The sequence below is a fragment of the Anser cygnoides genome, chromosome 1, assembly GCF_040182565.1.
Source record: "Anser cygnoides isolate HZ-2024a breed goose chromosome 1, Taihu_goose_T2T_genome, whole genome shotgun sequence".
In the NCBI taxonomy this organism is placed as follows: Eukaryota; Metazoa; Chordata; class Aves; order Anseriformes; family Anatidae; genus Anser; species Anser cygnoides.
Genome location: NC_089873.1, coordinates 476,245 through 498,941, shown reverse-complemented (window position 1 = coordinate 498,941; position 22,697 = coordinate 476,245). Strand labels below are relative to the sequence as shown.

At 49.0% G+C, this 22,697-nt stretch overlaps 1 protein-coding gene across 4 annotated transcripts in view; it reads right to left on the bottom strand.

Annotated features, from left to right (window-relative positions):
* The window catches only part of SHANK3 (SH3 and multiple ankyrin repeat domains 3), a 390,143-nt gene that overhangs the window by 133,674 nt on the left and 233,772 nt on the right, over positions 1 to 22,697 (bottom strand). For all 4 annotated transcript variants that reach the window (XM_066992893.1, XM_066992848.1, XM_066992765.1 and 1 more), the window contains exon 14: positions 22,541 to 22,654. In XM_066992893.1, the coding sequence (XP_066848994.1) occupies positions 22,541 to 22,654 (114 nt within the window). The remainder of the gene's footprint in view (positions 1 to 22,540; positions 22,655 to 22,697) is intronic.

Here is a 22,697-nt window from a genome sequence, read left to right as displayed (position 1 = left end):
GCCCCCAGCAGCAGGGAGCAGCCCCCAGCAGCAGGGAGCAGCCCCAGGAGCAGGGAGCAGCCCCCAGGAGCAGGGAGCAGTCCCAGGAGCAGGGAGCAGCCCCAGCAGCAGGGAGCAGCCCCAGCAGCAGGGAGCAGCCCCCAGCAGCCCCAGCAGCAGGGAGCAGCCCCAGCAGCAGGGAGCAGCCCCCAGCAGCAGGGAGCAGCCCCAGGAGCAGGGAGCAGCCCCCAGCAGCAGGGAGCAGCCCCCAGCAGCAGGGAGCAGCCCCCAGCAGCAGGGAGCAGCCCCCAGCAGCAGGGAGCAGCCCCCAGCAGCCCCCAGCAGCAGGGAGCAGCCCCCAGCAGCCCCAGCAGCAGGGAGCAGCCCCAGCAGCAGGGAGCAGCCCCCAGCAGCAGGGAGCAGCCCCAGGAGCAGGGAGCAGCCCCCAGCAGCAGGGAGCAGCCCCAGGAGCAGGGAGCAGCCCCCAGCAGCAGGGAGCAGCCCCAGGAGCAGGGAGCAGCCCCCAGCAGCAGGGAGCAGCCCCGAGCAGCCCCCAGCAGCCCCCAGCAGCCCCCAGCAGCAGGGAGCAGCCCCAGCTCCACCTGCACGCCATCAGCACCGCGGGGATCCCGCAACGCTTCCCACAGAGGGAGCGAGGGAGCGCTGCGGGGGCCTAAGATCCACCGAAAGCACCAGGATGACACCCAAGGCCAACGTGCCTGCGAAGGAGCTGTACCCACAGTAACGAGTTGACACGGATGCAATAAAAACGGGAAGGGGGTAGTGAAGCGGGACAGGTGGGCAGGCCCTTGTGGAGGTACTGGGACAGCGCAAGCTGAGCAGACCACGACAGCTGAGGTGAGCACGTCCACCTCTGCCTCGTGGTACGCAGAGGGTCTCAGCGCAGACACAGCCACAGCCCCCTTCGGTCCCCGTCAGGGACAAACACGCTGCTGCTGCAGCGCCACGAGCCCTGCTCCAGGCAGGTTTCCCCTCGCCTCCGGCCTCTCATCGCTGCTCCCAGGGGCCCCCAGAAAGCCCCACTCCCCGTGTCCCCACGCACCTTCACTTCAGTCCTTTCCCCTTCCCCTTTCTCTACCATACTGTGCCTCCTCTTCCTTCATCTCCTGCCTCCCATCCACGCATGCACAGACACGTGTACCTCATCTGCAAACATCCCTATCGATCTCATTCCAGATAGAGGAATGGTGATTTTGTGAAGGGAGCTGGATTTATGGGCTGTCCGCAGCCCAAAGGCTCCTTCTCTTCATGACTGCTAAATATAGCTGCTGTGGAGTGTGTGTTTAATGGAGCCGTCAAGGAGGCATCAGGGGCTGAGGCTGATGGATGGAGAGGAGCGAATGCTTTGGAGATAGGTGTGGAGAGGGAGGCTCTATATTTAGGGGACGGAGCAAGAGGAGGTAGAGCCCCTGGCTCCCGGGGTGGCTCTGCAGGAGGAGCTGTGCGTGCAGGGCTGCGGGGGCTCCTTGCGATGCACACAGCGGCACGAGGAGGGAACCAGGAGCAGGGAACAGAAAACGCTGAAAAGCGACAGCCTGGAAAGCAGGAGCAGGTAGATGGATGCAGCCTGCACTCAGGCTGTGCTGCAGAGCGCCCGTAAAGGTAACAAATATTTTTTTTTCTAGGTAAGCCTGTCCAGTACAGAAAATGAAAATACAAGAATGCCAATATCCCATGACAGGCCAAGAGAAGTCTCGACGTGCCAAAGAGACGGTCACAGGAGAGAAGCAGCGCTCACGCAGACTGCCTGGATAGAGGGCCCTGCTGGGCCAGCGAGGGGCAGGAAGCCTGAGCGCCATTCCCCCGCAGCCCCAGCACCTGGGTTAGCCCTGTCCTCTCAGCTCAGACAGAGTTATTTTTTCTAGTTGAAACCCAGATTTTGCTTTCTGAATGTGTGAAAAATACCTTTTTATTTCTACAGAATGATAGGACTATACTTCTAAATATTACATTTAATCTTATTAAATGCAAGGTTTATGTCTCTCTCGTTACTGGCAGCAGTTTCTCTTTCATCACTATTTTTGATCAACTGTTCCTGTACCACAATGGGCACCGTAGCAGCAGAAATTCTCCCAGGTTAACAGGCTGACGTTGGCGACAGAAACGCACCATGGCAGCCAAACAAAGGGCTGCTCCTTGCAGCCAGAACCCCCCCACCCCCCAGTGGCTGCAGGCTGAGAACACTTTGGGCCAGCACAGCAGATTCCTGCACTGGGTGAAGCATAAGGAGCCAGGTTTTGGAAAATGATCTCTTAAATGATTTAATGCAGCAGCTGGGACAATACGGTTATCACCCAAGAGCTACATCAAACCACCTGAGAGGTCAAGGTCATAGCAAACCATACAGGAACTGAGGAAGGGAAATAACAGTTCAACCCTGTGCTAGTCAAGAAGGAGGATTTCAAATGGACACAACCTTCCAAACTGAAATTTCACACTGAAATGAGTAATACACAAGTCAGAGGAGATGGGGTCTCAGGAATGGAGAAGGCTGGGGCCTGTACTTGTGCCTTCTCCAGTATGTGGACACTTCTCATGCCAACGCACCCACGAGGAAGGCTCACAGAGGCCCCGTCTGTTTCAGCAGTCCCTGGTGGGAGTACTGATTCATTGCCTTTTGAACTGCCTCACCGCTCTGGAAGAGATACCACATGCAGACAATGCTCTCGGTCAACAGAAATGTCGGGCAGCCTCCTCCTCCTGAAGCAAGCTGGACCATAAGCCTTGGCAGACCCATGGGAGAGCCGCGCCACCCCACAGGCAAAGCCAGTGCCGGGACAGCGCAGAACCCCAGCCAACGCCGGCAGGGCTCAGCGGGGCGAGCTGCGGTGCCGGGGCGAGCCCCAGGGGCAGCTCCCAGGCAGGGGGAAGCGCAGTGCTGCAGCCCCTGCTCTGTGCAGCTCCGCAGGCGCGCGGCGCTGGCAGACGGAGCCTGCTGCCCATTGTGGATTTCACCCACGCGTCCCAAACAGTGCTCTCGAGCACCTGACTCGGAGTAGGTTGATGAGCAGATGCCACCACAATTAAAGACTCTTCCAGGCTCTGTGCCAGTCAGCCAATCTGGCTGGGGCTGCCTCCGAGCACACTGCTGAAAAGAAAGGGAATTATTTCACAAGAAGAAATGCTGAACTACGCTGAAAGGGGGAAGGGCATGCGGAGGCGAGAGAGGATCCTGATGGCCCTCCACACAGAAGACAAGGAGCTGGAGCAGGTAGGACGCCGGAATGCATCCCCTCTGCCACCAGCTGCGGTGACCACTGGCAAGAGCTCCTTCGGTAGCAGCAGGTCCAGTGCAGACGGGGGTCTGCACGCCAGCGTCAGCAAGCCTTACTTGAAATGCAAGCAAGCATGGAAACCCTTGAAGTATGACTCTTCTTCCCTTTCTCACAGCACTGCCAGGAGAATCAACTAATTCATACCCCTGCTGCACCTGGATCTGTTGACTGAAAACAGAAAAGCCCAAGAATGTATTTGCTTAGAGATTTGTGGCATTACCGTATTTTATGCAGAACGGTTAGCTAATTTATGTTTTCCCCATGACTGATTTTTATTCTCTGAAGTTCAAATACAACTTTTCTCTGAAAAGAAATAATTCTAGAAGCCTTGCTGTATAACCCTTAGTTTCACACAATAATTTATGTTCAAGGTGTAGTCATTTGGTGCACCTTTGGCCTGTGTTGCACAAATGCACAGAGGAGATAATTGTATTTGCCCGCTTCTTGCCTTTCATTTATGAGTTATACTTGCAATACAATTATGTTTGTTAGAGTTTTTAGCTTATCTGCTACTGAAAAAATGCAAATAAATGGAAAGTCATCTCTCAAATAACTGTGAGTTAGAGAGAAGCATCTGTGCGTTACCTCTCACATGGACTTAACTGCCCAGGTTGTCAGTTTAAGAGGAACAGGGGGATCAGTTAACGAAGCTGTAATGCTGAAACGCCACGCACAGCAGTAGCAGGGCCCAGAAAACAACGTTCATCAGAAGGTCTCCACAGCCATGCCATGTAGATTTATACAGATTCCCGTATCAAAAGTATTTCCAGGAAGTGCCACCCAGGGAGGTGCAATTAATTCTGAACGATCCAAAAACCTCTGAGAGGGAACTCCTCACTCAGCTCCCCCTTGCCCCAGCGTAACGCAGCCGTGCAGGCACGCAGTCCTTCCCCACAGGCACCTCCAGGGCCAAGCAGCTGGGACAGCACCAGCTGCAGCTCCCCCGGCAGGCCGATCACGCTGGCACTGCTGCCCCCGCGGACTCATCAGCAGGACATGCCCCTAACTCCCCTGCAGCGCTATGGGGGGGGGGGGGGGATGGACAGATGATCACAGCCCCTAATGTGGATTTTTTTCCCTTTTTTCTTTTATTTAAATAAAAACAAAACAAGGCTGTTGAGATCAGGAACTCCCACAAGCTGCTAGTTACCTTCAAAGAAAGCCATTTATGATAATGGTTTGCACAGCCAAATCCTAGCGTGAAGACTGCCACTCCTGCACTGATCCCTGCGTGTTAGGACAAACGGGGACCTCAGCAATGCCACCTCCTTGATGGCCAGTAGCTACCAGCAAGAGGCTCACAGCCATAATCCAGCACAGGTCAGCCTGGGCTCCTAGACCCAGACCATGCCCAACCAGGGGAACTCAGAAGGGCAGGGACCCTACCTGAGCATCCAGACCCACACAAGTTCCTTCATTAGTGACAATTAGGTTCACCTTGCCACGTCTCCACCTGCCCACCTTTGTTTTGGGCAACAAAACTGGTGAGCCGTCTGGAGCACAAGTCCCGTGAGGAGTGGCTGAGGGCGCTGGGGTTGTTTAGCCTGGGGAAGAGAAGGCTCAGGGGAGACCTCATCGCTCTCTACAACTTCCTGAAGGGAGGCTGTGATGAGGAGGGGGTTGGCCTCTTCTCTCAGATAACTAACGATAGGGCTCGAGGAAATGGCAACGAGTTGCACCTGGGGAGATTTAGCTTAGACATCAGGAAAAACTTTTTCTTTCAAAGAGCGGCCAGGCACTGGAACGGGTTGCCCAGGGAGTCACCTGTGGTGGAGTCACCGTCCCTGGCAGTGTTCAAGAAGCGCCTGGACAAGGTGCTACGAGATACGATTTAGTAGCTTAGTGGGTAGTATTGGTGATAGGAGGATGGTAGCACTTCCCAACCTTGTGTTTCTATGATTCTGTGATGCCTGGCACATGTCACTTCTCTCCGGACAGCGCTGTCCCCTCCAGGGACAAAAGCCATCTGTGTTGCGCAAGAACCCCAGGTGCCCCTTCCCCATTCACATGGACCAGGGCTCTGTTGGCACCGCAGGGAACCAACTTCACTGGCACAGCACAGGACAGACATTTTTACTCTGAACGCTTGCACAACAAATTGCTGTCCCACCATTCCAGGGAACCCCAGCTCTGCAACCAAGTGCTGAGAAAATACAGGGTAAGCCAGAGCTATACTCACAGCTCCAGGGAAAAGAGGCAGCTCACAGACAGCATGGGTACCAATTAAAGATGACGAAGACAGCAGGGGAGAGCACTTACTGGCACCAGGCACAGCAAGGGAAAAATGGATGCAAGTTTTGTCTGTCCGCCTGTGAGGTAAGCAGTCAGGTCAAGCCTATTTCTCTGAAGCAGATGGTGCCTGCTTTGAGCACAGTTAAGAAGTGTCAGAATCGAGGCTACCCAAGCTTTATTAAGACCCCTTCATGTTGGGCTTCTCCAATTCTTCACCTTCCCTTTCTTTTTGTCATTTTTGGAAAAAAAAAAAGTCTCCTTCTGCTTCTCTTAGATCCCTTGATCTGTACTTACAGATCTGTGCTTTGGGGACATCAAGGCAGCAGGGAGCACAGGAAACCTTCACTCTTCATAACGAGCTTTCCGGAGATGGGTTGTGTACAGACTTACCCCAACCATAACGTTAAGGTGTGACACGATGGATCAGCAGTTTCAGTTTTGTAACTTAGGCTCCAAAGTACTGTTTCACATATGACTTGGCCACAGAGGATGGTGTCACTGCAAGAACTACAAGAATTTCTACCACAGCAAGTCAGGGAGGATCATTTGTATTTCTGCCTGCTAATCCTCAAACTTTACACTCCTACTACAGAAGGAAAATATCCGCATCACACCAACTACCTAAGAGGAGCTGTGGGGAACAACGGCCGGAGTTGGGGGGTGGTCCTTGGGTTTTAAGCACGACAGCTGAGGAGCCAAAAGGCACTGCTACTGTCTCGTTCAGATCTGGCTTAGAAAAAGACTGCCTATTACTCTAGGATTCGGTAACAAGAAACAGGAGTACTGCTAACAAGGCATCCTCCAACCTGGGAAATAATATGAAGAGTGGGTGGGGAGGGAACTTTAAGCCTGATATAGATGAATAAGATGTTGCTGATTCATTATGTGCCAAGAACATGGTACAGCTGCAGAGGGAAGTCAGTGGAAAGATTGCATCAGTTCTCACTCAGGGCGCTGGTAAAGACGTGGCATCTTTATGGCCATTGTTCTTCGGCTTAATCCTTAGCACCAGAGGCACCAGCCTCAGGGCTGGGGCTCTCTCATTCCCCACAGTGACTTAGAAGACTGCCTGGAGAGGAAGGCTCTGAAGGAAGATCTTTCAGGAGGGCTTCTGGGGGGCTTTGCATGCTGACAAACAGCAGTGGTCAGTGCAGAGCCCTGAACAAAGGCTGTGCTAGCAAAGGCTTCTTTCTTCCCCTCAGCTGAGGGGGTTTCAGAACCATTACTTTATTAAGCCTGAGGAACATAGCTGCCGTGAATTTTGCCTAATCTCTTTTCGGAGCCTTTAATCTCCACCCACTGCTGCAAAGAGTTCCAGAACTGCACGCTGTGTGGAAGTGGTATTTTGTTTTCTGGAGTTAAGGGACAGTCAATGAGATCTGTCAGCAAGCTTAATTCTCACATTAAGGCAAAGAACAAGAACTCATCCCATTTCTCTATACTTTCTCAAGACTCCCATTATATTCTCCTGACAACCCTCCCAACACCTGCCTCTCTTTAATTCTGTCCTTCTTCACCTGGAAACTACCTTGTAGCCTACCACTGGCAATCTCCACCTTGTATAGAGCCTGCATGCCTATTTCTATCCTTTGCTTTTTATATTTCAACTAGTTATATAAAAGAAGCCTTAACAGCTTTTGGAAAGCCTAGGCACAATATATCAACCCTTGTCCCAGTGTTTCTTGACTCCTTCAAAGACATGTAGGACATCTAGTGGACTTTCCCCTACGAAGGTTTGAAAATGAGAAAGAGTCAATAAAGTGTCACTTTATTCTAATTTTCACTAATTTGCATGATGTAAAAAAAAATCTCGATATCCTGGCAGCGGTGCTGACATACTACAATAACACAAAAATAGTGCAGGTCAAACTCTGTAAGCAATGCTTGTTCTTTCCATATAGATAGAAGAGATCATGCATACTGACTCTCTAGTTTTTCTTCTCGTGGTAATTACAGATGCTGAACAACAACTACTAGAGATGAGTACCTTCAAATTAGCAGTTCTAGGCAAGAGTTCTTAGTGAGATCCTTAAAAGATCCTAGCTGATGATCTCTCTGGACATTACGTTTTCAGTAAGCCTCGGAAAACAGAAGTAACCGAGGACCAGAAGAAGTCTGAGTCAGCGGCGAGTGTTTAAAGGATGAGCGGGGACAAATGCAGTTATGGCATGGAATCACAGAATCATTTGGGTTGGAAGGGACCCTAAAGCCCACTTAGTTCTGACACCCTGACATGGACAGGGACACCTTCCACTACAGCAGGCTGACCAAAGCTCCATGCAGCCTGGCCTTAAACACTTTCAGGGATGGGGCATCCACAGCTTCTCTGGGCAACCTGTTCCACTGCCTCACCACCCTCGCAGTAAAGAATTTCTTCTTATATCTAATCTAAATCTCCTCTCTGTTAGTTTAAAACCATCCCCCCATCCTATCACTACACTTCCTGACAGAGTCCCTCTCCAGCTTTCTTCAGGCCCCCCTTAGGTACTGGAAGGCCACAATGAGGCCTCCCTGAAGCCCTCTCTTCGCCAGGCTGAATGCCCCCAGATCCCTCAACCTGCCTTCAGAGGAGAGTGTTCCAGCCCCTTCGTCATCTTTATGGCCTCCTCTGGACTCACTCCAACAGGTCCACATCCTTCTTGTGCTGGGGACCCCAGAGTTGAACGTAGGGCTCCAGGTGGGGTCTCATGAGAGCAGAATAGAGGGGGAGAATCCCCTCCCTCACCCTGCTGCCCACGCTGCTGGCGGTGCAGCCCAGGGTATGGTTGGTTTCTGGGCTGGAAGCACACATTGCTGGCTTGTGTCGAGTTTCTTGTCAACCAACAACCCCAGGACCTTCTCCTCAGGGCTGTTTTCAATCCATTCTCCACCCAGTCTGGATTTGTGCTTGGGATTGCCCCAGCCCAGGAACAGCACATTGCCCTTGGTCTTGTTGAACCTCAGGAGGTTCACAACAGACCCACCTCTCAGGCCTGTCCAGGTCCCTCTGGATGACATCCCTTCCCTCCAGTGCTGACCCCCGCTACTCAGCTTGATGTCATTAGCAAACTTGCTGAGGGTACCCTCGATCCCCCTGCCCATGTTAATGACAAAGATGTTAAACAGCACCAGTCCTAAGACTGACCCCTGAGGGACACCATTCGTTACTGATCTCCACCTGGAGACTGAGCCGTTGACCGCAACAAGTTTCACCATGGAAGACTGACACTGATGTCGAGGTATATATAAAAGCCAACAAGAACTTGTGATTAATTATTAATTTGACTAGATTGCTCATTTTGCAATTACTCAAGTGGGTCACCTGGAATGTAAGAGCATTGCTGTATCATGCTTTACCCTTGAGTGCATAGAGCAGATCTAGGTTGCTTGGAAGAAACCTAACCCTAAACAATGTTCTTAACAGTGAGATACCTGGCCCCAACAGGACCACTCGTGATATGCAAGTTCCTCGTGTGGCTAATGGCAAGACGAGCACTACTGATGGCCTCTAGAGGAAGACTAGGACCCCGTCAATTTGAACTTGAGCTGCCTGCACAGAACAACTTCCTGGAGCAAACTTCCAGGACATTTTCACATGCACACACTTGGGGGCTCAGACTGTCCAGCCAGCTTTGAGGACAGGCACCTGATCAAGAGCAAGGTCTCTAACCTCAAGTATTTGATTGACTTCATTCGCCAGCTACCCAGCATCCTAAAGCTGGGCAAACACATGCTGCAAGCTGCGAAAGACAATAAATTAAAAAGCTAACTGAGAAATGCAGGGAACTAGATATTGAAAGGATTTGTGTCCATTTCCTCCAAGACTGCTGAGCTCAGAAACACTGGGAAATGCATAATACAAAAAAAGAGTACCAGAAGATATTAGCAACTAAAAATGATACAGTTGCTTAAAAAACGACAGAAGTTCTAACTCATTGTGTGAGCTAATATCAAATACAGTACTGGAAATGAATAAAATATAAAACAGACTGAAACAAAAGCAATCATAAGACATTAACTACTGCAACTTACATAGTACCAACAGACAAAGCAGAAAATTTACAAAACTGGAAAAAAAAGCCGGCGGTCAAACATCCAGATGGCAATAAAAAGGGCTGGCTTGTTTCAAGACTTCTGAGTTAGGCACAGACAAGCCTGCATTCACCATGTGGTGACCAGCGCTCTGCAGCAATGACAACAATGCAGAATTCAGAATTAACATTGTCACTTAGAGTCATTAGCCAGAATTTCCTCTCCTCCCAGGCTACAAGGCACAAACAGCAGCAATGCAAGTCTTTGTTCCAGGGAGTCTCTCCTTATACTCTGCAATGTCAATAAAACAATTCTGTTGAGTCCAAATTCTTTCTGTAGGATACTATATAGCCTTGCTTTTTGTTGTTGTTGGTTTTTTTTTGTTCTTTTAAAAAAAAGTAATGCTATGGACTTTTTTCCCCCTTTTATAAGCCTAAACAAATAAGCACAGGAGAAACCACTTCAAGCAACTGCCTTGTTTATTTTTCAATTTCCTTTGAATTCTGAACAGTTCAAATGCCAGCCTAAGAGTGCTTTAAGACAACTGCATCCTTACTCCTTGGAGACACAGTGCAAGTGAGATAAATGGGCTAAGAGTGCTAGAGCATTGCTAAGAGGTTCATAAGTAAAACTGTCACAGAAATCTTGGTACTTTGTACCGTTCCTTGATACACTCTGCTTGACCTCAGTGCTCCTACAGCCCTCACTTAAGGAATGGGGACGTTCAGTTCATGCCCAGAACATTTGTAGTTCTGGTGGTTTTACCTTGTTGGGCAGCTGAAGTCCACTACAACCACTCTCACTCCCCCTCCTTAGAAAAGAGGGAGAGAAGAAAGTACGCTGGAAAGAAAAACACTCACAGGTTGAAATAAGGATAACTTAATTAAAGGGAAAAAGAAGAGGGTGAAATAAACAAAGCACAGAAACACAGAGCAAGAGAAAAGAAATTACTCTTTACTTCCCATCAACGAGCGATGTTTGGCCACGTCCCGGGAAGCAGGGCCTCGATACACACAGCAGTTGTTTGGGAGGGCAGATATCTTCATAACAAGAGCCCCCCCCCCCCCCCCCCCCCTTTCCCCCGTTTTATTGCTGAGTGTGACACCATAGGGTACGGAATATCCCTTTGGTTGGTTTAGGTCAGCTGCCTCGGTGATGTTCCTTCTTCACCTCTTGCCCGCCCCCAGCCTGCTGGCTCTGGGGGGGTCTGGAGGAGTCCCGATGCGGCGGCAGCGTTGCTCAGCAGGAGACACAACACTGGGGCGATACCAGTGGTGTTCTAGCTACACGTGCAAAGCGAGCGCTGCAGGGGCCGCTGCAGGGAAAGTAACTCCATGCCAGCCAGAGCCAGCACAGCACTGCCTAAGCCTGCCCACTGAAGTACCCATGATAGACGCATGTTTTTGCTAAGTGGTCAAATCAGTGCGAAGTGTTCTGTTATCAGAAATATTACGGGAAAGTTAATCTGGAAAGAATCTAGTGCCAAGACTTGCAAGTTCTCGGTGAGGGGTGGAAATCAGCAACTTAACATATATTAGCTTTAGAACCTAAGCAGCACTTGGGATATTCATAATGTTGACCTTTTTTCTCGACTGAAAGAGAAGGCTGCCAGCTGAGTATCAGATTAATTAAAATGAAGTGGAAAGTTCAGAGAAACAAAAGGGATCAAGGTTAAAGGCAGCACAAACAGAGAAGAAGCCTAACATAAGAAGCAATATATTGGATACAGGATCAGTCTTTTGGAAGAAAGTCAGAGAAGTGAAAAAGAAATTAAGGGGATTTTTAGAACACTGGCGTTAAGTACTCAGAGGACTCGTTCCCACCTCGTGTACAACAAGAAATACGCATCAGAAGGGAACGCAATTCTGCTTGCAATGCCGGTTGGTGCACCGGGCCCAGAGGGAGATGAGAGGTTATCTGAGCTCTTGTTAGATGGTTTTAATTCGCACGCTCTTCCAGCAGCAGCTGGCTGGCTTTGTCAGTCAATGCTCCATAATCTGCATCGCTATTGTTACCAGGTCTTCAGCTGTCTCTGCACATGCTCCTATGCATTCATGTGCTGCTGCACGCATAACTCCAGCCAAGACAGTAGTCAGCCACAGAAAGCTGAACACGAGCTTCCTAGCCAGGTACGAGGATGTTCTGACAGGGAATTGTCACCTTACAAGTGGCCAAAGGGGTAGAGTCATTTCTCTCCAGCCAAGAGACCACGGTAAAAGCAGATATATCTAAGTATCAACAAACAGGAAACAATTTGAAGCTGCAAATCTACCCTTCCCACCACTTAATGTGAAAGTAAACGTCTATAAGGACAGTGCAGGAAGCTGTGACAAAAAACAAGGTACACAACATCCACTGGCCTTGTCCTGGGGAGCACCAGCCACCCCAGTGCTTCAGGCAGGCAGGCACGACTTGGCTGCGGTGAGCGGCTGCTGGCCGCTCCAGGCTTTTGCTCCCCTGCTTCCCTCGCTCCTCTGTCCTAACCCCAAGCCTCCTCCAGGCCGCCCAGGCAAAGACGCAGAGCACGAGCATGCCGACCGCCTGCTGGCTCACGCACAACAACGTGGCAGCCAGCGGCCGAGCAAGGAGGGCTCCAGTCCAGCTCACGCTGAAGTCTTGTTCTCAGGGACCAGTAACTGTATGGCCTGAAGGAGGAGACCGAGCTCAGAGCCAGAAGGTGACACAGAAAAGTTCCAGCAGGACAATTTACAGTGCTTGAGCTGCTCCACAGCCGCACCCCACGTGCAAGCTGCCACACAGCATCCTCCGAGCGCGCCGCCTTCTGGCTCATCACCCATCATGGGCGCCCGTCGCGCAGGGCTAAGGTGCACGTCTGCTCCCGGCACAGCTGCAGCAAAGCCTCCACGTGCCCACCTCCTCAGCTAGCATTCTGCAACTCCACGTCGAAGAGTTAGAGAAGTACAACAGGCACCCTTCCTGCACGGCCTCCCAGGGCTGGGCTCCACATCCGGAAGCCTGCTCTGCTTTGACTCCCGGCTTACTGCCCCAAGGCAGATGCCTCCCCAGGAGTTCCTTCCCCTCACATTCAGTCTGTCAGAACCAAAACCCACTCAGAAAACCCACAGTGTACAGACCCAGGGCTCACTGCTCAGCCAGGGCTTCTCGGCAGCTGTTGCAAGTTCAGCTGATGTGTTTTACCTTCCCTTTCTGCTGCCCGTACTTCATCTCCTAGTGCAGTCCTTCTTAAAAAAAGCAAGGTATTCACTAAAAGCAATGATTGCTGAACCAGGCCGTCTGTTACAACAAGCTAGGTGGGTGCTATGTGCAAAACACTATAGCCAAACCAAAGAGACACAAACCATACAAATGCCCACCGGGGACACCAACAGCATCTCAGCCGAAGGACTACAATTCCACATCAGTCTAACACACCATCCGTTCTCACTATGGGTGAGGCTATTATCACCAATTAGTTCAAGATGACTCCACTTTCACTTTAAGTGAAAGTTCTCCAGAGGAGCATCACCGTGAATCAAGGGAGACTCCATAATGCACCAAGAAAACGAAAGAAAAGGTGGCATAGATAACTCACCCCTTCATATGCAGGACACACAGAGATAAGTTACAAAACAGACACCACAGAAAAACAAGGCGACCTCCCCAAAGGCTGGAGCAGACCTCCAAGAGGAAGACAAATTTACTGCAGGAAGTTAGAGAGCTGTAACTCATCAGGGTACCAAAATCCTCCACCATCCTCCTGCGCCTCTGCAACCTACGCGTTTGTATCACCTGAGGTTGGCAGCAGAGAGTGAAGAACAACAGTGCCCTCTACCCTAAGAACAGCCAACAACTTCTGTAACTTCCCACCCAGAGCCCAAACAGCAGGGACAGAACCTGCCCTGCTCTCCAAAACAGGAGAACTCAGAGCGGGCTCTGGCCAGTGGTCGAGGTCCAGACCAAGTCACAACACGAAACTGCCCTTTTGGCACTGAAGCCCCAACGCGCATACAAACACTTCATGATCTTCAGAGACGGTGGCTCTGGTGCCTCCAATGTACTGGGACAGAAAATACTTTCAACTCCCCTAAACAACACAGTGGGAATGGATTATTTAGGAATAGCAATGCTAACGATTTTTTGATTCCCTTATTGTATTATTTGCTCTTCTGATACCTACACTGGTTAACTTCACCATGATGTTCTCATTATTAAACTTGTAAATAATGTGAACTATCCAGCAATTGATATTACAATTTAAAACCACTTCTTACGTAAGAAACTTGTTTCTTGAGCAAACGGTGGTTCAAGCTCCTAAATCTCTCTTTTTTCCCCCTATAACAGGGAGAAGCAGTAACCCTTCTACTACCTCCACTGCTACCCAGAGATACTGAGGAAGTAGTCAATACCTTCCTGTTGTAAGAGAGAAACCATCCCAATCTTAAAATTATTTTTCCTTTCCCATAAAAAGAAGGAATAAGAAAGACTAAGTCCACTAGGAACTCTGTTATCATGGTTTCATGTAATAGTGGTTTAGGTGCCGTGATGATCGAAAACAATTGAAAATCTTGCAACAAACAAGAGGGCAGACAAGCAGCAATAAGGAAAGAAGTCTCTGCCATTCCATGGGAAGCAGACGGTTCACCAGTCATCAATGACTACTCTCATCCTTCTACGGGAATCAAAGCGAGACAAAAAGGGAAAATTCTAGTAAGAGCATGCTCGTGCCACAGTTATTACGTACCGAGGACTAACATAGCTCTCGGTCAGTCCCAGCCTCACGTAACACGCTCTCTGCAACCTAGACCACGTGCCCTGGTCAGCAGCAGCAGAAATCCAAGCCTCCCGGGTCTCTGCGGCTCTGTCTCTTCATCTTCCAGACGGTGAAGGCCCAGTCACCCTTCTGCAACACCTGTCCTGGAGAGCAATTCTGCAATGCGCCCACCTACTGGTCCCGTAACTGCCTGAACCAGGGGCACTACCAGAGCACCTCAAGTCTCCTCTGCTTCAGAGGGAAGGGATAGCTCTGTCCCTGAAAGGCCAGGGAGCAGCCACAGCGAAAAAACAGACCCAGTAGGTTTGTAAATGCTCTTCAGATACAGCCTAAGTCTGCAAAGAATTTCCTTTGCATTTCTCTCCACAAAGACAGATTTGTATGTGGAAGCAGACAAACAGCACAGAGCGTCTCCTAAAAGAGATGTTACATTATCTCCCCAAACAAACAAAACTTGAGAGAAGCGAATAGCAAGGTGATACCAAACAGTCTTGGATCTCTACCAAGGCCAGGTTCCAGGCTTGATGAGCACGGGAGAGCTTATGCTCCACTATCACACCTTCTCTCAATCCACGTACCGTGACAACAGGCTGCTTGCACATATGCATTGTAAGCGTTTGGCACATTCTGCTTCACAAACCCAAACTTGTCCTTTAGTTTCTGAGTATCATTCCTCAAAGATCAGCAAGCTCTGTATGGCAGGTGAGCTCTGTTGCACTACTACAATTAGGTGGGGGAGACAGAGTCAACGTTTACCACAAAAGGTGATTTTGAAAAATGCAAGGGAATGAGGCCACGGAAGAGAGACACAATAGCTCAGGGTGAAATGACCCCAAACTGGGCCCACACACTTCCATGGGATTGCAACATCACAAGGTATGATAAATAAACTTGCACTTTACAGTGCCAGCATCCAATCCCAAGCAGATGGCTATTACCAAACATTCCTCTTCAATTTTAACCAGAGCTGCAGATCCTTCTTAGAGCTTCTACCCAGACCACAGTATCGACACTACTCTGTGATTGACCCAAAGCAAGAATGAATTGTGTTCAAAGCACAGGCGCAGACATTTCAGTGCCAATTGTTGTCCAACAAGTAAAAAAAACACCTAGGTTTAAGAAAAAACAAGAAACTTACATTTAATTCCATATATTGCCAATAGCCCTAGCCACATTACTGAAATTTCTGTGCACAAGCTTTACATGTCTGGAGTTCCTCAATTCTCACCCAAGAAGGGATCCCATACTCAAGGTTTCGGTTCCTTAACAGAAACACGAAGCCTGCCCAACGCTCTCGGACATGTGGTCAGATTTTGGGGTGGCCCTTTGCAGAGCTGGGAGCTGAACTCGATGATCCTTGTGGGTCCTTTCCAACTCGGGATATTCTATGATTCTAAGAGCCAACTCCAAATAGCAGATGTATGCATGTGGGGAGAACGAGACCACTGTGAATTCAGTTTCCTGGGGACAGCAATCAGAATGACAATGAATTTCAGATCAGATGTTAACAACTCCTTACGCTGTAGCACCAACACCTCCTATGTGCTGGAAACGCACTGTACAAGACATCCTAGACTCATCTGCTTCCTTCACAGACACGTTACTCTATACTGACAGTCATCTCCTAAGCCACTAATACACCTCTTTCTGTTGCTTCAACAAGTAAAACGTTAGCTTGCAACAGAAAATCGTCTCAGTAGTTCAGTGCAAGATCCTGCAATTCCATCCTGTTACACCAACTCATCCAGCTTCAAGTAAAATGTCCTCAACTCATGTGATGTCACAAGGAAACATTAGCAACACATTCCAGTTTTCTTTTGGCCACAGCTACTAGTGAAAGCATTTAACAGATGAAACCATTAATCAGCTAGTGACAGATGACAAGCTTCTAGTGCTCCCCCACACTTCTTCCACCTTCACTAATAATTTCCCACAACACCGTTAAGCCCTGTCCTGAAATCCAAAGGAGCGGGGATGATGATATTTCTTTAGCCAACACAATCAATCACCTTTAGCACAAAAACATACCTGGATAAACGGTGTTCTGTCTTACTCCTTCTCTCATCTTCCCCATCTTTTTCTTCCCTTCCTTTAAAAGCTGTCTTAAAGGCTTTCCAATCGGTCAGAGCACCTTAACTCAGTTGCCCCCAGTGCTCTCTCCACCCCAGACCTACTGCCACCTCAACGGAAGCCTTCAGTAACGTACCGGTAGTTTTACGTAATACCAGTACTTAAAGGGGGCCTACAGGAAGGCTGGGGAGGGACTCTGCCAGGGAGCACAGTGATAGGACAAGGAGTCATGGCTTTAAACTAAAGGAGAGAAGATTTAGGAAGAAATTCTTCACTCAGAGGGCGGTGAGGCACTGGCACAGGCTGCCCAGAGAAGCTGTGGATGCCCCATCCCTGGAGGTGCTCAAGGCCAGGCTGGACGGGGCTTTGGGAAACCTGGTGTGGTGGGAGGTGTCCCTGCCCATGGCAGGGGTGTGTGTGTGGCACTAGATGATCCTTAAGGTCCCTTCCAACCCAAGCCATTCTGTGACTCTACGATTATTTCTTTCAGAGTACTGGTGTCCCTCGTTTGTTGGGGGCCACAAGGGCAGGGCTGCTCCCAAAGGGGAGGAGGGCCGGGAACCCAGGGAGACCCCTCCACCAGCAGGGCAAGGGCCTCGCTGGACAGGGCCTGAGCAATGCAATGGGGGCAGACCCAGGGGTGGTGGCCAGGTGCAGCACGGTGTCCAACGCATAGGACAGTACAATGGCAACGGGGCAGGCCTCAAACAAGCTAGAAAGCCAATCTGCAGCTGGCGTTAGGGTCAGGTCTAATGATCACTGGTCAGGTCCACAGTGACAGGGCAGGTCTGAGGTCAAGGGGGGACATCAGTCCGTGGGTCACAGTCTGGGTCAGGAGGGTCCCAGGCTGTCCGCAGGCATGGCTACGGCTGAACTGGAGACCAGGACTCTTCCAACATAGCCTGGGGCTTTCAGCCTCTGCCCGAACTGAGCTGAAGTAGAGCTCCTGAGCCCATGGGCATGGGAGGGAGCCCCAGGTGAGGCTGATCAGGGACATGAAGGCACATTAGTGCCATCAGAGCCCTGACACCGTTCTCCCCAACCATCAGCATCAATTCTGCCTCAGCCTATCCATCCAACATCCTACCCATTTTGACACTCAGGCAAGTGTTCTGGTAGACCTGGAGCCGTATCTCATTAACTTTGATCTTATCTCACTCTCACTGCTTAACAGCTCTACTTCCTCTTTCTTCTCTTAAAATTCTTAATATTTACCTTAGCTGTGTTTTTGGCAAGTTGCATATTACATTTATGATTTCAGATCCCTCTCATAGATTTCTTTGCAGATGAATCCTAGTCTCTGTTCTTTGAGCGCTTTGCTTATCCAGTTTCTTTCAGACAATCACATTTGGATTCTCTACCTGTAAGATTTTGGTTCTCCCTGGAATACATGCTAGAAATGGTTTTAATAACATTGACTTAAAATATTCACTTAAAATTCCACCTCTGTTTTAACTTGCTGAAGATAGTCAATTCCATTTACTTCACTACATTTGTCTTCATCAACTATACAAATCTAGACTCTACCCTTACTACCAGGATATCTTACACTATCTTTTTTTCAAAGCAATTTAAAGGTTTATGTTTCAGTGCTATCTCTGCTTCTGCACAGTTTATGTACCACATGTACCTCCCACCCTCAGCTTCCCCTTTACTTCTGTCTTTCCTTAGGGTGCATGTGTGCTGCTCTGCCCTGTTCTCGCCCCTTGCAGCTGTTAATACTTACTGAACCACTTGTTTCAGCTTCTTTCCCTCTGTGCTCAGGAGCTGGCATACGCTCATCTTACTGGCCACCACCAGTTTCACTGGCAGAGAAGAGTCTCTTTTAAGAGCAAACTGCCTGCTTCACTGCTGCTTTCACCTGTCCACCCAACTCTCTCATGTTCCCTTAGGCAAAGATATGCAAGCACCCATCTGATTTTCCTCTTGCTGTACTGAAACCAGCAACACAGATAACAGCCTATCCAAATCAACTCCCTTCTTTCCTTGGTTTCAAACCACTTCGATCTCTGGGAGTCCAGATGTGGAGGCAGAGCCCCTTCCTGGAGCACGCTCTCTGAATGCTTTCGGTGACTGAACAGATGGTGACTTACCCGCAGCTCTGGGAACCACCACCACCACCTGCGTGTGCCTGTGGCATTGGACTCCAGGTAAGGTGCTTTAGCTCTAGCAGGTGCCATGCTTCTCCCTACCTCACTGATGATGCACACCAAGCAGCTCATGCTCAGTGACCTGGCACTCTCCAAACCCCAAACCTTACGATTCCTGGGGTCATACTAGGGGCAGGAAGAAGCATGGGAGGGGGACGTACACATGGGCACTTACAGACAACCTCTTTTTCTGTTCCATTTTAGTCAAAATCCCGTATGTATTCACACAGTGAAAGACTATCTTTCAACATCACACGGAGACAGATCTGCAGACTCTCAGGTACTGTGAAGGTGCTGCCCATCACATCCCCTGGTAATGCTCCACAGCACTTCTGCAAGTATGAATGAAGCTGCTTGACAAGCAGGAGTGGGAGCACATTCCCTCCAGTCCCAAGATCCACCAGTGCCTCTACTCTGGGAGACAAAGATATTCCTCCACAGAATCACAGATGCAGCTCGAGATCCGGGGGATGCACTTCCACTGCCCAAAGGCAGGTCGATGTGATGGTCTCATAACGGACTCAGAGATGGGGAGACTTGACTGGGTGGTGTCTGCATGCATGTTCTTACATCTACAGAGCTCAGACTAACAAACAGCCATGAGGATCAGCTGATTATCTTGATGCTACATTGGCAGAAAGACAAGGCCTGTTTCAACCACATGGAAAACACAGATTAGTTCTCTGACTGATACAAATGTCACACCACTTAAAGTACAATATGGGCTATGGCATTAGAGGAGATGCCTTCGAAGAATTAAAGTGTATAATGACAGGACTGATGACTAGAACCTGCATCTCCTCTTGGGATATCATAATGCTATAAGAAAGATCACCTTTATGGAAAGATGACTGAAAGCAGATCTCTGACTCAGTAGGGCCGTAAGAAATGAATTTAGAACCTAAAGAGTGAGTTATTAAATTGTGTTTAAGCCCCAAAGGATTTTAGTTCCATAGGAAAAGGGAATATTTAAGGAAAACTTCACTGGGAACTGAGAAACTTAAGTTTCTGCCTTGGGGCCGGAAACTGAGGTGGACGATGGGACATCCTCCTTCTAACTCCACAAGCACTGCAGTGTCTACAAACCGTGGTCTGAGAAGGAAGCTCTGACCTAGAGGTACCTCTACAGAAGAACATGGCTCATTAAGATAGATCAACATGCAGCTCATGGCCTTTTCCCTCCAAGCATGAAAATACATGCAGGTTAAGGGAACATCCTAATACCATCTCTAAAATGTCAACCCTGGAACTTGATCTCTCTGAATTTCAATGAGGATCACAATGAATTTCCTTAGCTACTCTCAACCTTGTAAAAGTCATCTCCAATCTGTCCCAACAAGAGTCTAGTCAGATATCTGCCATGTAACCCTCCTACTTTCCTCAGTCTGTAAACACAGCTGGAGACATCTGCAAGCTTGACACAGCTTTATTCCCCAGCAAATAATAGTCAGGTCAAAACCTTTTACAGAGTCATAGAATCATCTACGTTGGAAAAGACATTCAAGACCATAAGAAGTCCAACCATCAACCTGACCTACCAAGCCCCATCATTAAACCATGTCCCTTAGTACCATGTCCACACATCTCTTAAATACCTCCAGGGATGATGACTCTACCACTTCCCTGGGCAGGCTGTTCCAACACCCAGCCTCCCTCTCTCTCTGAGGAAATTCTTCCTGACATCCAACCTAAATCTCCCTGGCACAACTTGAGGCCGTTTCCTAACGTCCTATCACTTGTCACCTAAGAAAAGAGACTGACACTCCTCGCTGCAGCCTCCTTGCAGGTAGTTGTAGAGAGTGATGAGGTCTCCCCTCAGCGTCCCTTTCTCCAGGCTAAACAGTCTTTCTTGTACCAAGGAGCTCAAAACTGAACACAATATTCAAGATGTCATCTAACCAGTGCCATGTACAAGTGGGCAGTGCATAGCCCAATCAGCTATTAGGCTATACTGAAACTCATAAAATAGACCCTTTTTCTTTGGTCTTGAGGGCAAGTGGCAGAAAAGCACCACGTCCATATAGCTAAACTATCTGTGCACAATCGTGATGGTGTTATCCAAGCTACCTACTGCAAACAAACTGTGTCTGAAAAACTGCACCCAAGCTTTGTCAGGAAAAACAAACGCTGGCAGAAGCCAAAACCATGCCAGGGGACACACTAACCAAACGGTACGGACAACTGGAGGAAAATGCTCACACTTCTGCTCTAGTGCCTAGGGACCTGTACTATGGACCTGTGCTATGGACCTGCACATTTCACTACACAAGTTCAATTTGACACAGACATGAAGCATCCTTTAAGAAAACACACAGCAAACATTAACTCCTAGACGGAGGAAGGAGTTACCACATTAACTACTTAAACCACATTGATAAGGGTACTCTCTCAATTTAGCATCGCAAAGGGATAGGGCAAGTGGCCCTGCAGAGTACAGCTGCGAAGCAAGTATGAGAGGGAGGAAGGTGGAATCCCCTCAGTATAGTCCCAACTCATCTGCTTTAACCACCTCTGGAAAAGGAGGAGTATCCCATTCAAGTCTTTATCGTCATCAAGTGTTTCCCACCAGCACAACAGAAATATTTGCTTCACTTCTAAGGGATGCAGAGTACAGCTGAGTTCATAACACTGTGATCAGTCAGGAGCCCTCGCTGCACAGGACTGGGAAGAGCCAAAGGTGATCAATGACATACACTGAAGCACATACAAAGATAAGTCAAAGAAAGAAAACAAATGAGCATTGGGAACACAAGCTGGAACTTCAGGCAGGCGAGCTAACAGCTGAACTAATTGGGAGACTGAGTGAAAGAAAAGCTTTGCTGATTAGACCCTGCAGCATGCAGGCTTGTAGTGCCACCAGGGGGGCACCACTCCCACTTACACCTTCCACATCCACCAGGCCCAGGTCCCAAGGGCACCTAACACACTATCCACAGTGACTGATGTGCTCTAGGATGCCTGCACACCACCTGCCACGTGGCTGTCACAGCACACACAGCCTTTGTGGCTCACTTATAGTATCCAAGCGTCCTGGTACAGAGAGGCCTGATGGTGTGTACATATACATTTAAAACTCTCAGGAAGAACCAGGATTACAGTAAATAGATGACTTGAAATGGGAACAAGCTTCCAGAAACTAATTAACACTTCTTGTTTTGTAAAGTTAGAACAGAAAATTAATAAAATAAGTTTCCATAACTTTGTTTCCAACTCCACAATCAAAGTTAACTCTTGCTTATCAGAATCCAGCTGTATGAATATTAAAACTCATTTAATGTGCAAAGTGAACTTTGCTGAACTTCTCAAGTCAGGGCCTCTTCTCCCCTCTTGTAAGTAATAAATCGAGAAACAAAATCTGGATGTTCTCCTCAGTTGCGCTAGACGTGGACAAGTTCAGGTCTGCCAGAAGCATCTTCCACCCAGCTCTCAGGCCAGGAGAGGAACACTGCCCAGGCAGCTGCCAGGAAGCTGTGGTGATACAGCCCACAACAGCAGGAAACCTAGTTAGGTACTGTGACCTCCAAGAGCACCATATGTTTGGCACATGCAATTCACAGCTGCTCCCAACACTGCTGTCCCAAGGGCTGCTGTCCTCCAGGAACAGCCAATACCTGTTAGGTCGTGACTGGCACTGAAGGTGGAGGGTCAGGAGCGCTATGGCTGAGTCACAGCCATTTTTAGTATTTTTGAACCAGAACAAACACATGTAAATTACTCAAGATCTATCTAGTGTCTTCCTTTGAAGGCTCCTACAATGCACTGCTGAGTTTGAGGTTCAGACCAACAGTCATTGCATCACCGCTAACACCTCTACAAAATGAGCTGATGATTCCTGTCCTCACGACGGTACCATGCCACTTGCGTGAATCAGTGTGTCTACTACTGGATGTTAATGCACGCAGTAACATAAGCTAACGCCCCAAGCAGTACAGTTCATAAGATGTATTCATCACTCACTGGAAAGAACGGGCAAACTCCAAGTGTGAAAGAAATTTAAAATTGAGACTTCTGAATTTCTGGGGCTGTTCAGTGCATCTGCTGAGAGACATACTGATCTAAGAACAGCTTACCTTGTCGTGGATCATACTGTCGCATCTGCACCTCCTCAACACATTCTGCTGGGAACCAGCCAGTCCTTCCTTTCACGGTTCCTTCCCAAAAGCCACCTTCGCCAATACTCAGCACTGTGGAAAGAAACAAACAGGTGAGTGAGAACGAGCAGCACTC